The sequence below is a fragment of the Lithobates pipiens genome, unplaced genomic scaffold (genome assembly GCF_037356315.1).
Source record: "Lithobates pipiens isolate NorthernLeopardFrog02 unplaced genomic scaffold, aLitPip1_a1.2 Scaffold_23, whole genome shotgun sequence".
Classification (NCBI taxonomy): Eukaryota; Metazoa; Chordata; class Amphibia; order Anura; family Ranidae; genus Lithobates; species Lithobates pipiens.
The window spans coordinates 281,046,222-281,060,623 of NW_027507785.1; the positions used below are offsets into that span (position 1 = coordinate 281,046,222).

The 14,402-nt window shown below is 42.1% G+C and overlaps 1 protein-coding gene across 7 annotated transcripts in view; it reads right to left on the minus strand.

The window, feature by feature from the left end:
• OSBPL9 (oxysterol binding protein like 9) overlaps positions 1-14,402 on the minus strand; it is a 220,780-nt gene that overhangs the window by 47,130 nt on the left and 159,248 nt on the right. For 6 of the 7 annotated variants that reach the window (XM_077450242.1, XM_077450244.1, XM_077450248.1 and 3 more), the window contains 3 exons: positions 10,527-10,565; positions 1,776-1,869; positions 973-1,077 (listed from right to left, as the gene is read on the minus strand). In XM_077450242.1, the coding sequence (XP_077306368.1) occupies positions 973-1,077; positions 1,776-1,869; positions 10,527-10,565 (238 nt within the window). The remainder of the gene's footprint in view (positions 1-972; positions 1,078-1,775; positions 1,870-10,526; positions 10,566-14,402) is intronic. The other variant, XM_077450243.1, reaches the window with a different exon arrangement.

Genomic DNA, 14,402 nt, shown 5'->3' on the forward strand with positions numbered 1-14,402 from the left:
CAGATCACATTTACGGCACCCACTCTGTGCCATGATGAAGTGACTCCCTTGGGCATGTGCGGGAGGGACGTCATTGTGGATCAGCCATTCAAACAACAGAACAGAGAACCCAGAAGAAGGATTAGAAGATGGAAGTGCCCAAGCACTTGACAGCGCAGTGGTGCATACTAGCACATTATGGCATACACCTGGGGGGGGGCTGGGATATACTGTGTCTGCAGAGGACCTGAACCCAGGGAAAAAAAAAACACTTTTCCAACTTGCTTTTCCTGCTCTCTACCCACAATACAGAAATAGAAGCTTTCAAGTACTAAAGCTGGCCATACACTTTAAGGCTTTTTTTTCCCCATTCAGCTTCCCCGCTACTGTATTCCAACAACTGGCACCCACAGCTGTCAGAATACCCAAATAATGCCTGCATCCGATTTGATGCAGTTACTGTTTGGCAAGCAATTATTGCACCCAGATCCTTTAACAAAAGTCAACTGAACAATTGATTTTTGCCCAGCTGGGTGGTGCTAACAGGGTTAACCATTGCTTGTATGTCAGATGATTCAGCAGAAATCAGCTAAAATTCAAGCTGTGTACGGCAGCTTTTACATCAAAGTCCCTTTAGACTGCTGCTGCTTCTCACTTCTGACAGCTGTGGATCGGAGCTGCAGTATAAAGTGGGATCTATATGAAGCATAGGCACTGAAAGGCCCACTAATCTGTCCCACACAGATCCCACCTTTACCCTCACATCCAAAGTACTGGAAAAGTAAAAGCAGGATGGGACTAAGGCAAAGCCTGTTCCACCTACAAGTAAGTAATTAAGTTGCTTTGTGTTTTATTTATGCATAAGGAGTAATGAGAAGGAGCAACAGTAAAAAACAAGGAATTTTATTTTGGTTTCACATTAATGTAAAAAGCTTTCTGGTTTCATCTTAGCAGTTCTATAACTGGCAATGTACGTGGAAATGCAGGTCTCACCTGTGCTATTTGGAGTGGGAGTCTGATGGCTTCCAAGGCCAGGCACTACTGAACCGACAGCCAACGATGATGGCCGCTGCTCACCTTTACCAACCTGCACAGCCTCTGAAACAAAAAAAATAATAAAATAAAAAAATCACGATCAATGAGCAATGTTGGGGGGGTATCTTGCTTTACACAAAATAACTATGTATGCTGCACATGAGCAAGAGTATAGATCTTAAACAGAATAAGTGAACTCCATCAGTGAACTGCTGAGATTATCTATTTTACACAATAAATGTGCTTAAACTGGTTGTAAAAATCAAGACATGAAACATGAACAATGCATATCTCTCTATAGTGCATCTCAAATAAGAGTACCAAGTGTAATTTCTGTCTGCTGCCTCCTTCATCTGCCATCTACGTGAATCACTTGTTGCAAGTTTTCCTGACACCAAGAGAAAAAAAGGTGACAAGGGAGCCGATTTAACAGCCTCAGCTCTGTTCCTGTGTGCTGTGTGAAGGGGGTGTGTCCCTTGCCTCCAATCAGCTCTCTCCTCACTGAACTCTGCAAAGTGTAACTAAAGCCCTCCGCCCCCTTTGTTCTGGATGCTCAGACAAGCTTTATGATTCTGCACTTTGAACAGATGTAGAGACGAGAAGACTGCAGATAAACTGGTACAACTTATAGAGGAGGATTTATTTAATCCTTGTGTATCACCTAAGGCCAGTCACTTCACTGGTTATATGTAAGGGTTTACAACTACTTTAAGAATCATTTGCCATAAATACAAGGAAGCAAAGTGAAATATAAGCTCTACCTGGCAATGGAACAGTTTGTGTTGGCATGGTTCGAATCACAGCTGGCTCCAATAGACTGGGCTGGTAAATAGAATCCACAGGATTTATAGTGCTCTATAAAAGATATAAGTACACTTAGATTGGAGAGTCAATCCTGACCCAAGACAGTATGAGCAATCAAAACTTCAATTGAGACAGATCCGAGGACAGGCAAGCAATTTCATGGCTTTCGATCCCTTCTACCTTCAAAAACTGCTTTCATAAACCTGATTAAGAGATGCTGAAACCATTTTTTTTTTTTTACTCAATTCCCCAGAGTACAATAAATACAGGAAACATCACTAATTATGCATTACTTGCCAAGGATATCATTTTTACTTTATTTTTTAGAAAATCACAGACCCGAAAAGCATGTAACTAGTGCATTTGAACTCCCGACTAAAATAGGTGTTCATGCTAAAATACTTTACTACCTAAAGTAAGGATAATGACTATGTCTGGAGATTACACAGTCAAAAAGAGGTTGGCAATTGCAGAGGCCATATTCCAGTCCTTCTTTCCTTTGAAAATTTAGTGGGTAATACATCAATTTAAAAGCCCACCACGAAAAACTGTCCTTTGGCCAAAGATCCCTTTCAGGCAGGCTTTTAATTAATCTAAAGTAAACCATTTAATAGGAGCAATATGGAGGCATACTGGTTTTGGGTTTGTGACCAAGTACTAAAAGCAAGTGGATCAGTATGGCAGCCAAGCAATCGGCATTTGCAGAATAAGTCAGTAATGGCAGCCTCTTTACTTGTTTTAGGAAAGGTTTCCTTTAAAAAGGGTATCTGTAGCCAAAGCTTATTTACAGTGGGGCAAAAAAAGTATTTAGTCAGCCACCAATTGTGCAAGTTCTCCCACTAAAAATATGAGAGAGGCCTGTATTTGTCATCATAGGTATACCTCAACTATGAGAGACAAAATGTGGAAACAAATCCAGACAATCACATTGTCTGATTTTTGAAAGAATTTATTTGCAAATTATGGTGGAAAAGTAGTATTTGGTCCATATGAAAAGTTCATCTCAATACTTTGTTATATATACTTTGTTGGCAATGACAGAGGTCAAACGTTTTCTGTAAGTCTTGTCTTCACAAGGTTGTCACACACTTTTGCTGGTATGATTCCCCATTCCTCTATGCAGAGCTCCTCTAGAGCAGTGATGTTTTGGGGCTGTTGCTGGGCAACACAGACGTCCAACTCCCTCCAAAGGTTTTCTATGGGGTTGAGATCTGGAGACTGGCTAGGCCACTCCAGGACCTTGAAATGCTTCTTGCAAAGCCACTCCTTCGTTGCCCGGGCGGTGTGTTTGGGATCATTGTCATGCTGAAAGACCCAACCACGTTTCATCTTTAATGCCCTTGCTGATGGGAGGTTTGCACTCAAAATCTCACGATACATGGCCCAATTCATTCTTTCATGTACACGGATCAGTCGCCCTGTTTCCTTTGCAGAGAAACAGCCCCAAAGCTTGTTGTTGCCACCCCCATGCTTCACAGTAGGTATGGTGTTCTTTGGTTGCAACTCCGCATTCTCTCTCCTCCAAACACGATGAGTTGTGTTTCTACCAAACAGTTCTACTTTGGTTTCATCTGACATTCTCCCGATCCTCCTCTTGATCATTCAAATGCTCTCTAGCAAACCTCAGATGGGCCCGGACATGTACTGGCTTAAGCAGGGGAACACGTCTGGCACTGCAGGAGCCGAGTCCCTGGTGGCATAGTGTGTTACTGATGGTAGCCTTTGTTACGTTGGTCCCAGCTCACTGCAGGTCCTTCACTAGGTCCCCCCGTGTGGTTCTGGGATTTTTGCTCACCGTTCTTGTGATCATTTTGACCCCACGGGGTGTGATCTAGTGTGGAGCCCCAGATCGAGGGAGATTATCAGTGGCCTTTTATGTCTTCCATTTTCTAATTATTGCTCCCACAGTTGATTTCTTCACACCAAGCTGCTTGCCTATTGCACATTCCAAGTCTTCCCAGCCTGGTGCAGGTCTACAATTTTGTTTCTGTTGTCCTTCGACAGCTCTTTGGTCTTCACTATAGTGGAGTTTGGAGTGTGCTTGAGGTTGTGGACAGGTGTCTTTTATACTGCTAACAAGTTCAAACAGGTGCCATTAGTACAGGTAATGCGTGGAGGACAGAGGAGCCTCTTAAAGAAGATACAGGTCTGTGAGAGCCAGAAATCTTGCTTGTTTGTAGGTGACCAAATACTTATTTTCCACCATAATTTGCAAATAAATTATAAAAAAAAATAAATCGAACAATGCGATTGTCTGGATTTGTTTCTACATTTTGTCTCTCATAGTTGAGGTATCCCTATGATGACAATTACAGGCCTTGCTCATCTTTTTAAGTGGGAAAACTTGCACAATTGGTGGCTGACTAAATACTTTTTTGCCCCACTGTAGCTATAGTTCAGGCTAAAATAGGGAAGAGTAAGAACTCCTGTCAGGTTTTTACTGCTCCAAGAGTAATAAAAAAAAAAAAAAAAGAAAAAAAAAAAAGAAGGCCAAATAAAAAATCCTTAGAAGTCCAGAGTCTTTATTGTTCAACTGGTATGACAAGCAGGACAAAAGAGACATCCAATGCATTTTGGGGGCCACACATTCCACTGTCATCAGGGCTGGGTGAAATGGTAGAATGTTAAATGGGCTCAAAAGTGCTCCTGCAGGTAGAGGATGGCATAAACAGCACTCAGTACTGGTGTAGGGCTTTGCCTTTTGACACTTGTACTTTGAACACCAGCGCAAACTGCAGTTTATAACACACATTTTTTGAGTCCCTTTTTAATTTGACCTATTACACTAGGCTTTCTCAACTTGAGTGAAACTCTTCTTCCTGGGGGTCTACGTCTTTGCGGTGAGCTGCTAAATACAGGCCATTTGAGCTCAATGGCTATCCACATTTTCATAACCTATAAAAATTGTCCAGCACACCTCTACCACTACCTCTTTTTTATTGCTGTCTGCATCACTTTTCAGGAGATCCTTCCTGAGTTTGTCCTGGTGACCATTGTCAGGAGGATAAAAATTGAGGAAAAACCCAAAAGATTTGCCTATAGAAAGAGTCCCGAAAATGCAGGTTATAACCAAGTACCATTAGGGTCCTTTCAGATCATGCCTTAAAAGAGAAGTCTAGGAATTTGTTTTTGTTCAGATTCATACTTGCCAAGCTGGATAGAGCATCGGATCGATGCTGTATCTGTCCCCCGCCGGGTCTAACACCGAGAAGAGAACTGAGCAAACAAACTCCAACGACCGCTTGGTTCTCAGGTCTCTCTGAGCATAGAGTCGTGGCCGTCAGTCATCGGCTCTCCGCTCTGACCCCCCCCCCCTGCTCACTGGAGCGCTAGGCTGTGGAGGGGGCAAAAGCTGCCATCTCAGGCTCTCAATGGATCACTTAAGTGGCTGAGCTGGGTCTCATTTCAGGCATGTGGTCACGATCTTGCCTAAGCCTAGACAGGCTCCGTCACATCAGCTGACAGCAAGCGGTCTACTGAAAGCGGGTCACAGGAGTGCAGAATGAACTGCACTCCTGTGATACACAGAAGTACAGCCAAACAAGCTTTGTTGTACTTCCCCTTTAAGTTCATGTTATGGCTTGCTGCGTTAGAGCAGCTCATTCATTTCAAGTAGGCTGGCAGCATAGTTTAATGCATAAAGAAAGCAAACGTTCACTTTTTCTTCTAATATAGTGTCCCAAAAAAGCAGCATGCGTGTTGAGGTGCTCTACAGTGCAGGTGTGCTACCTGCTACAGTAACAGTGCATTAGGGTGCCATTCAAACTCAATGGCATCACAATGCAGTTTGTACACTTTATCTTGTATAATGGCCTATCCATATATTCCTGTACCAGTAAAGCATTCAAGTACTTTATAAATTCTTTAAAAAAATTAAACATAGTATTCAACACAAACATTTACAACATCAAAAACAAAGAGAACATTACAATTTACAGTGGCGATCGATTAAAAAATGATGAATGATGGAGGTTAGGAATCACATACATTGATCTGCAAATTTTGAAGCATTAATTAAAATGGAAAAGTAGCATTTAGAAAAAAAAATTAATTTCCTGAATTAATTGAATCTGAAGAAAAATAATAAAGAGGCAACAATTTTGTAGTAAAATAATAAAAGTAATTCAAGGTTAAGAAGAATCTTTTCACCGTGCAATCTAAGAGGCAATTACGTTTTGCTAAAGCTATTCCTAAACTAAAGGTTAAAGCAGAACTCCCGGCAAATTTTTTCCCCCACATGCAGTGGGGCTGTGTACACACTGCAAGGGTTAACTGCTTGTTTTATCTAGGGGTGAACACAGAGCTTATACTAACCCGATTCTCTGTTCCAGCTGAAAGCGGCATTTCCCCACGTTCAGTGGTGGACTGTTCCTGCTGTCCTCATGTCCAGAGCTGATCTATGGGCATAATGACGTTAGAAACAGTTCACCGCACAAGACCTCTAGCCAGCGCTGGGGTTGGGGTCACGTTCAGGATTGGTAGATCCCGGTCTTATGCTGGATCAGTTTATTAGGCGAGTATATCTCAGCTCTCCTTCCTCTTCCCTAGACAAAAATGAGCATTTAACCCATGCAGTGCGGGCATATCCCCATTGCATGGGAAAAATAGTTTTTTTCCTGGTGTTCTGCTTTTAAGGATCTAATATTTGTCACATGTTCATGTTCAGGCATGGCCTTCAACTTAACTTCTTAAACGTATTAGAAATGAAGGTGAAGATCCAAGAAAATATTTAAAAAACACAATTTCATCAAGTCATGCTTTGATTAAATTTGATTTTACATGCAGCTAGCATTACTATCACAATCTGTCTATATATTGGGCTCCTGTAATGTCTTCAGATTGGGAGGGAGAAGGGCCAGAAAGCTGGACCAATCGTGGTTCTAATGTTTTGCAGAGTGCTCGTCTGTCTTCTTTCTTGACCATACTTATAAGCATGGAGGACACACGGATGATCTCATCAATGTGCTGAACTCCATTACTGTCCTGTTACAGGCTAAGGGAGCAGAGCTTCAGCATCCATTTTCTCTATAGTCACTCATCAAAAGGGTGAGCAGCATTGCCATGATGATCGCACTGTGCACAACGATGAGGTTTGCAATAATAGGAATAAGGCAGGTTATTAATACCGGGCATATGTTTGAGATTCGTCAAGAATGTTTTCTGCCCAGAGTTTCACTTTAACATTTACAGAAGTTTCTGTTTTTTGTGCAATTATAAGGAAACAAAGGAAATTAGAGGCCTTATGGTGATATTCTCAATATTTGTAATTCTGGTCCTAACACTAGCCCTGTCAAGTATATGCTACACCTGTACACCTGACATATTTGCTATCAAGTGACAGACTGATCTCTCGCATATAAGATGGCTAGAGTTGGAAAGAAGGAGCAATTCCTAGACCAGTTTTAAAACTGGAGTCAGCCAATCCATGTTAACAGTCCAACAAAACAGCATGCCGATTAAGGGCTCAGCATCCAAAAACAAGCATCAGCATATAAACAGCAGTAGTGCAATATTCTGCAATGATGATGAAATTATAAAATGCCAAATTTCTACACAATTTAAAAACAAGATATAGAATGTATGGGTGGAAAAAAATGGGGGGGGGGGGATGCTAAATTAAAAAGGAAAAAACTACAAAGGGAACCTGAAAAATATTTTTTACGCCACTGAATGGTTAAACGTGGCTAAAAACATGACAAAGGTCTTGTGAACTATTAAAAGGTACTGGCAGAATAGAGTTGCCAAGACACCATGGAGCCATTTAGCAGTTGAAAAATGTATTAAAGAAGTCTCATCACATCAAGGGTAAATGCAACACGTCGGAGTTGCACAGGATCCCCTCGCCAGCCATGTTATGATGAGGGAGGGGCCCTGTGAAACTCTGAAACATTGCACCTACCCTTCAGATGATCACTAATACATTTTTGGCCTTTAAATGGATCCATGCTGTGCTGGTAATGTATGCGTTCTTGTGCGCTTATCACCGGTTAGCCAGCTGGTTGTTGCTGTAGCACCTCCACACTGATGGGAATATATTCATGATTGGCATTAGAAACCGAAAACTGGGCAGAGATTTTTCTGCGGGGGAAAAAAAAAAACCTCCCAGAAAGATCAGCTATGATCCCCAACAGGTTCCCAGCATTTATTCTAGAGTGCATTGTCCTCCAACATGCCGCTTATTTTGTCTGCATGAAAAAGCAGGAACCTTACTCGAGGGAGGAAAATGTATGAAAAAGCAGGAACCTTACTCTAGGGAGGAAAATGTATGAAAAAGCAGGAACCTTACTCTTGGGAGGAAAATGTATGAAAAAGCAGGAACCTTACTCTTGGGAGGAAAATGTTGAGACGCCCCAAAAACAAAACAAAAAAAAAAAAAAAAAAAAAAGTTATCGTACATTAAAACATACTGCTTCAGATGCACAGAGTACAAAACACCAATTACATCAGAGGAGTGAGCATGCGGAGTATTATTTAAAGCTACAAAAATTCCAGAGTGAGCCCAGAGAATAGGCAGTTTATATTACAAGCTAATAAAGGAAGAAAAGGAAAGAATATAAATTGAATTAGTCACAATCAAGATTTAAATCATGCAGATCTAAAGAAACAATACTGTGAAGGGCAGGAAAACCAAGTATTTTGGTGATTAAAAGGCAGATTTAAATAAATAATGAAACATAATAAAAATGTACATACCTATCAGTGTCTTGAAAGAGATCTGTTCCGTGTGGTCACAAAACTTTCCTGACCACAATGCAATTTAGTCTGTTTTCTTCCTGAGCTTACATTTCCTGAGCACACATTAACGCTCCCTTTGCGGGTTACAAAATGATTGCCACGGGTAGGACACAATGATGAATAGTGACAAGCAACAGTTAAACACGATGTGAACCCAATATTTAAATGGTCTACATGGCCACAGACCAATGGCTAGTGATATTTGTACTTGTCAGTTCTTCCCATTCTCTCTCACGTACCCATTGCTTCTACACAGGCTTCATGCACATTGATATGTTGCAAATATTCTGCGTATTTGCGCATTTATGCACGTACTTGTGCGTGTTTATAAGCATATGAACGGAAACTCAGTCTATTGGCTGGAATGTTCATTTATTCTAGCCATAAGAGTAAATTACGCACATATACAGCGTTTACGTACATAAATTATGCTTATAAGCGCCTCTCCAAATGCAGCTTCGGCGCATTTTTCTATGCCCCTGAACACTGTGCAGAAATATGCACATAAACGCCTGCATGTGCATGGCCACATTAAATAACATGCAGCCCAGTTCATGGGCATGAGCCCATAAACTAAAAAATCCACAAGACTGGACCTCTACAGAAACGTTAACTAAGAACCTCTGAGAAGCAATTAGTGATGAATCGCTTTTCAAAAGCATTCGACAGGCAGTGGGGAGGCAATAAGTCACCTCTTCATAGCATGTTGTAACCCTGTAAATTTCACACCACCATGCTGCAACCGCATGCAGTACACTGTTGCAGTGTGTAAGCAGTGCTACTGCCCGCCAAACGCAACAGGGGGTATAATTCTAGTTGTGGCATGCACACACTATCCTCAGGCTGCCTTTGGTGATTGGGGGCTGTAAAAATGTGTCTTTTACAGGTAAACAGGTAACAGTAAACAAGCCCTTACTGGAAAGTATAAAGCATATGGCAACAGAACCAATTAAATACAGAGGCTCTGAGGAAGAAGGTATACCTTCGAAACGAGTCAACCAGCAGGGGCCCCTGCATGGTCTCCCCTGCGATCTGGAGATTGTTGGTCCCAGGACCAGCCATGGGATAGTGGCCTGTATTACCGTATTTCTATCCACATGCTTGCGAGCAGTTTTTTTTTTTTTGTTTTTTTTTTACACAGAATTATTTTACTTGGCATAATGCACTAGGCTGGTGTGCCCTCTTTTTCTTCTATCTTTTTAGTGCCAATTAACTACTTGCCTTTTGAAGTAAAAAATGCTGCTCCAAGGGCTGCCATATGTGTAATGCCTAGCCATTTGGTCAGGTGACAAATTGCCTAGGCCTAAAAACACATATGGTCAGCCCTGGAGCCTGTAGGGCAATGCAGCCCTTCTAATGGCTACCGGCCTTCTCACAAAAGCCCTGACGCAGACATGTATGCATGGTGGCACGGCACTCCTAACTTAGGTTAGGTTTTGTGAATGTGAAAGTTTAGGCACCAATTCTCGGAGGAGCTGAAAGAAATACAGAAAATACAAAACGGACCGAGCTCATGGAACTCACAGAACAGAAATTGGACTTTCATGACTAAAGGAGCCAAGTGGAGCGTCAGCTTTCCCTGTACAGCCGTAATATTTTCAATGAAACAACAAAGACACTTTAAGCTATTGGAAAATATATTACTAAATCAAGAACACAATTACTCAACGTAAGAGACGTAAAGTACAATAAACCACAGAGATCCATTAGGATGCAATCAGATCGTTAAGGGGTGCGTTAGGATTGGTTAATACGTATTACTGCACTCTACCGGACAGAGACTGCCTCCTACAAAAGCAGTATTAAAGACATTCCATAGAAACAGGTTAATGTTAAGATGGGCAGGTAATGGTTACTCTGAGAGCAGATGAAGTGACAAGATCTAGAAGAAGGGTGAGAAGATCAGATCTTTCTGAGATCAGGTGAACTTTCTGTAGGAATAAAAAGAAGTGAAACATTACGTATAAACTTACTAGAAGTCCATCAGCGTGCTTGTCCTCGTTAGTTTGGTCCTTAAGAAAACAAATGTTAACATTGAGAACATGCAGGAAAAGTTTAGGGCACATATAACAGCTGACCTGCCAGCGCAGTAACTATTGTGGATTGTTTATAAAAAAAAAACTAATACAAAAACACTAAAAAAGGGGTTTTCAAAAAGCATCCAGATTCTGGTGGTCCATCTTTTTTACTGCAAGGTATGAAAACTGCTTGCTATGAGAAGGGCTATTTTTTTCTCCTCCATACTAGTTTATAAAAGATTTCAGAATTTTCTGTGCTTTGGCATGAATTTGAAAGTGTGCGTCATACAGAAGGGCTTTAAAGGAAACAATATTGATAGAAATAACAATGCTATATTCCTATCTGGTCCTGAAACTTCTAGTGGCCTGACTACTTTGAGTCATCTATCCAGGATAAGGCATGTAGATCAGGAAGAGAATACAAATGTAGAACTCTTTCAAGCTGAACTCCAGAAACAAAAAATGTAATTCAATATAATAATTTCCTACAGAGCCACACAGCATATGAATCAACTTTGTGCACCCAATTGGCTTTATAAACACAGATATTACCTTGTAAAAGCAGCTGTGACATCATCACTGTGCTGCACCTAGCCTGTGCAGAGAGCAGAGCTATGGGAGCGGCCCAGTAGGCTCCACCTACTACAGGCTGCCTGTAGAAAACAACATGAGGGGGCGGGGACAAGACCAGTCACCCTGCACAAAGAGTGAGCAGAAGTGAGTGGTCTTTAATACGAGAAACTCCTACACAAAAAGTTTTACTTTGGATTAGTGCACAGATCTGGAAGAAATACCCACAGCACACAAAGATTCAAGGAAGAATATACATGACTCTTGTATTTAGACAATATTTCCTTATCCTGGGGATCTACTTGTTCCAGGTTTGTGACTCAGAAGTGATAAAATGCATCATTTAAATATGACAGCAAAGCATCTAGCATTTCCAGAAGAAAAGGCCAGCAATGGCAGCCTACATGCTACATTAATACAGGGTTCCTGCATATGTGCTACAGAACGTGAAAAGAGCAGCGTGTATACAGCTAGCTTTTAGAAAGTCACTGCGAAGCATTCAGCAAACATTAGACAGGTTTGTTAAAGCCTTTCAAGCAAACTTCATTTGGAGATGTTAAACATATCTTAAATGGGAATGCAGACTGTCAATTTAAACAAGCTGCTTCAGCAGATTTTCAGAAAATATCCCGTAGTGCTGCAGCTCACTAATGCCGACTAAATCCCACTAGCAGATTTTTTTTCTTTTTAAAGCGGATCTAAACGCTTTGATGCTCACCCCTCCCCATCCCACAAGCTCCATCGCTGGCGTCAATATCTTCTCCCTGGCTCCTTCCAAGTTTGGGGTCATTGTAAAAGAAGTATGGGGTTTGTCTTTTTGTTACTTACCTAGGTGGACACAGAATCGGTGCTATGCTGCATTGTCAACTGCCCCCCCAACACTGAGAACCAAGCGATCAAACACCGCCGATCACTTGGTTCTCATAGCTCCCTGAGCAGAGAGCTTCTGACAGTCAGTCACCAGCTCTCTACTCTGGCCCCCGCATGCTGACATGACCACCGAGCTGTGGAGGGAACGTCAAGCTCAGGCCCTCAGCAGCTTGCGAACTGGGTGCCAGTCGCATTCTTTCCCGAGCCTGGACCTGCTCCGACATCAGCCAATAGTGGGCTTCAGCCCGCTGTCTGCTGAAAACAGGAGTACAGAACAATCCACAGGAGAAGTGCAGCTAAACAAGTTTTGGCTGTAATTCTCCTTTAAGTGGCCAGTCCAGGATGACTCAACTCCTGCGGATGCGCACAGGAATTCATTCCTCTTGGCACATGTTGCTGGGTAGAGGCAGCTCTGTATACATGCCAACGCATCTTGCATAGAGAAAGGTAAAAAGCCTTTTCTGCAGAAGGGACGCAATAGGTTTCTTCTGGAAAAAAATAAAATCATTCCCGCTTAAAATCAGGGTTAAAAAGGAGAAGTTCACCTTCGGGGGCACGTTATATATGTTCTATCCATTTTTAGGCAACATGTTCTCACAGCGGCTTGGCGAACCAAGGCCTGTGTGTGACAGAACGCAAAGAAGTTCTCCATACCAGCTGTCACTTTTTGAAAAGCGTTCCGAGAATGAATCAACTACAAGTAGTTCATCGATTCTTCCTGTCAGTGTAAAACTGCATGCCCGTATGATGTACAGGGCAGACAGCTCACACCGATAGCCTGCATGGCACCAGTTTCCAGGCATTGCAAAGACGATAGCTAAGCGTAAATGCAAATTTTTTTTTTCACCTGCAAAAAAATGATGCAAAAAAAAAAAAAAAAGAAAGTGAACTTATCCTTTAAGTTCCACTTTAAAGTGACTGTTGGCATTCCCAGCAAGATCCATGTATAGCCTCCCAAAACTGGACCTGAATGGTCCTTTTAAAAAGGTTTTAACAAGGCACCTAGCTGAAAGCTTTCCAAATGTTCTATAAGCCTTGTAGTAAATGTTGCTCCCCCCCCCCCCCATTTTGGCATTTTGGATAGAATGTAAGGTTAATTTTTGTGTCCCATTGGGGAGAATTCCCTTCACATCCTGTCCCATAAACATAACAGGAAGTGAGAGGAGAGGAAATCCCTGTAAATTAAAATGGACCCACCCTGAAGTGGAAGTTCTGCTCATCTGATTCCTCCCCCCTCTGGTGCCACAATTGGCACCTTTCAGGGGGGAGGGGGGGTGCAGATACCTGAATAATCCAGGTATCTGCACCCACTTTCGGGACAAGCTAGCCGCAGCTAGCCGCAGATGCCGCCCCCCCCCCCCCCCGTTGTGTTCTGGGAAACACACAGTTCCCAGGACACAGCAAGGACCAGTGGAGACGCGCAGCGCGACTCGCGCATGCGCAGTAGAGAACCGGACAGTGAAGCCGCAATGCTTCACTTCCCGATTCCCTGTCAGAGGATGGCGGCGGGGGGCAGCGGAGAGACGAGCGATTGCCGACATCGCTGGACCCTGGGACAGGTAAGTGTCAATTCATTAAAAGTCAGCAGCTGCAATATTTCTAGCTGCTGGCTTTTAATATTTTTTTTAAAGGTGCAGATCCTCTTTAAGGGAATATATTGGGGCCCCACAGGTCACCAGAACTAGTGTCTTCATTGGAAGATTTCTCTTTTCTGGGGACAACTCTAAATTTGGGATTTCTTTTCCTTTCGCTTTCAATGATAATGGTAAATAGGACAAATAGAGGGTGAATCTTCCTACCGGGGGCACAGACAGCAACAACTGGCAGGTGTTCTAATCCATTTCTACTCTATCCAACACAAAAAAAAGAAAAATTGCCTTTAGTTATACTACTATACAAATCATTCATCTCATCCTGCAAATGTCAAATTTAGAGAGTTTGCTGGAATATTAGTTTGTCTTGAAGGGAATCAATATCATCTAGCTGGAAAAATCTATCTTAGTTAATTACTTTATCTCTTAAAATAGCTTGGCCAGCTTCAGTCTGGAGCTGCTGACATACGGCTCTTCCCCAATCTAACCATAAAAAGACAGAACCATGTAAACGTAATCCTATGTATGTAAATAGACACTCTAAAATTTATAGTGAATCAACCATATACTGTCAGATTGCTAAAGCCCAAAAACGGGCATTACTTCAACCACATAGACAAGAAGAGGACCTTGGGAGTGAAGAAAAGGACAGTGTTCCACAAAGAAAAACAATTCACTATGGCTTTGTGTAGAAGCCGAAAAAGCAGGATGCACTTGGCCGAAAACCAAAACCGACAATAGTAGTTTTGGGTGACATGACCTACGAAAAACCAATCATAAGGGCCAGTTCACACCATGT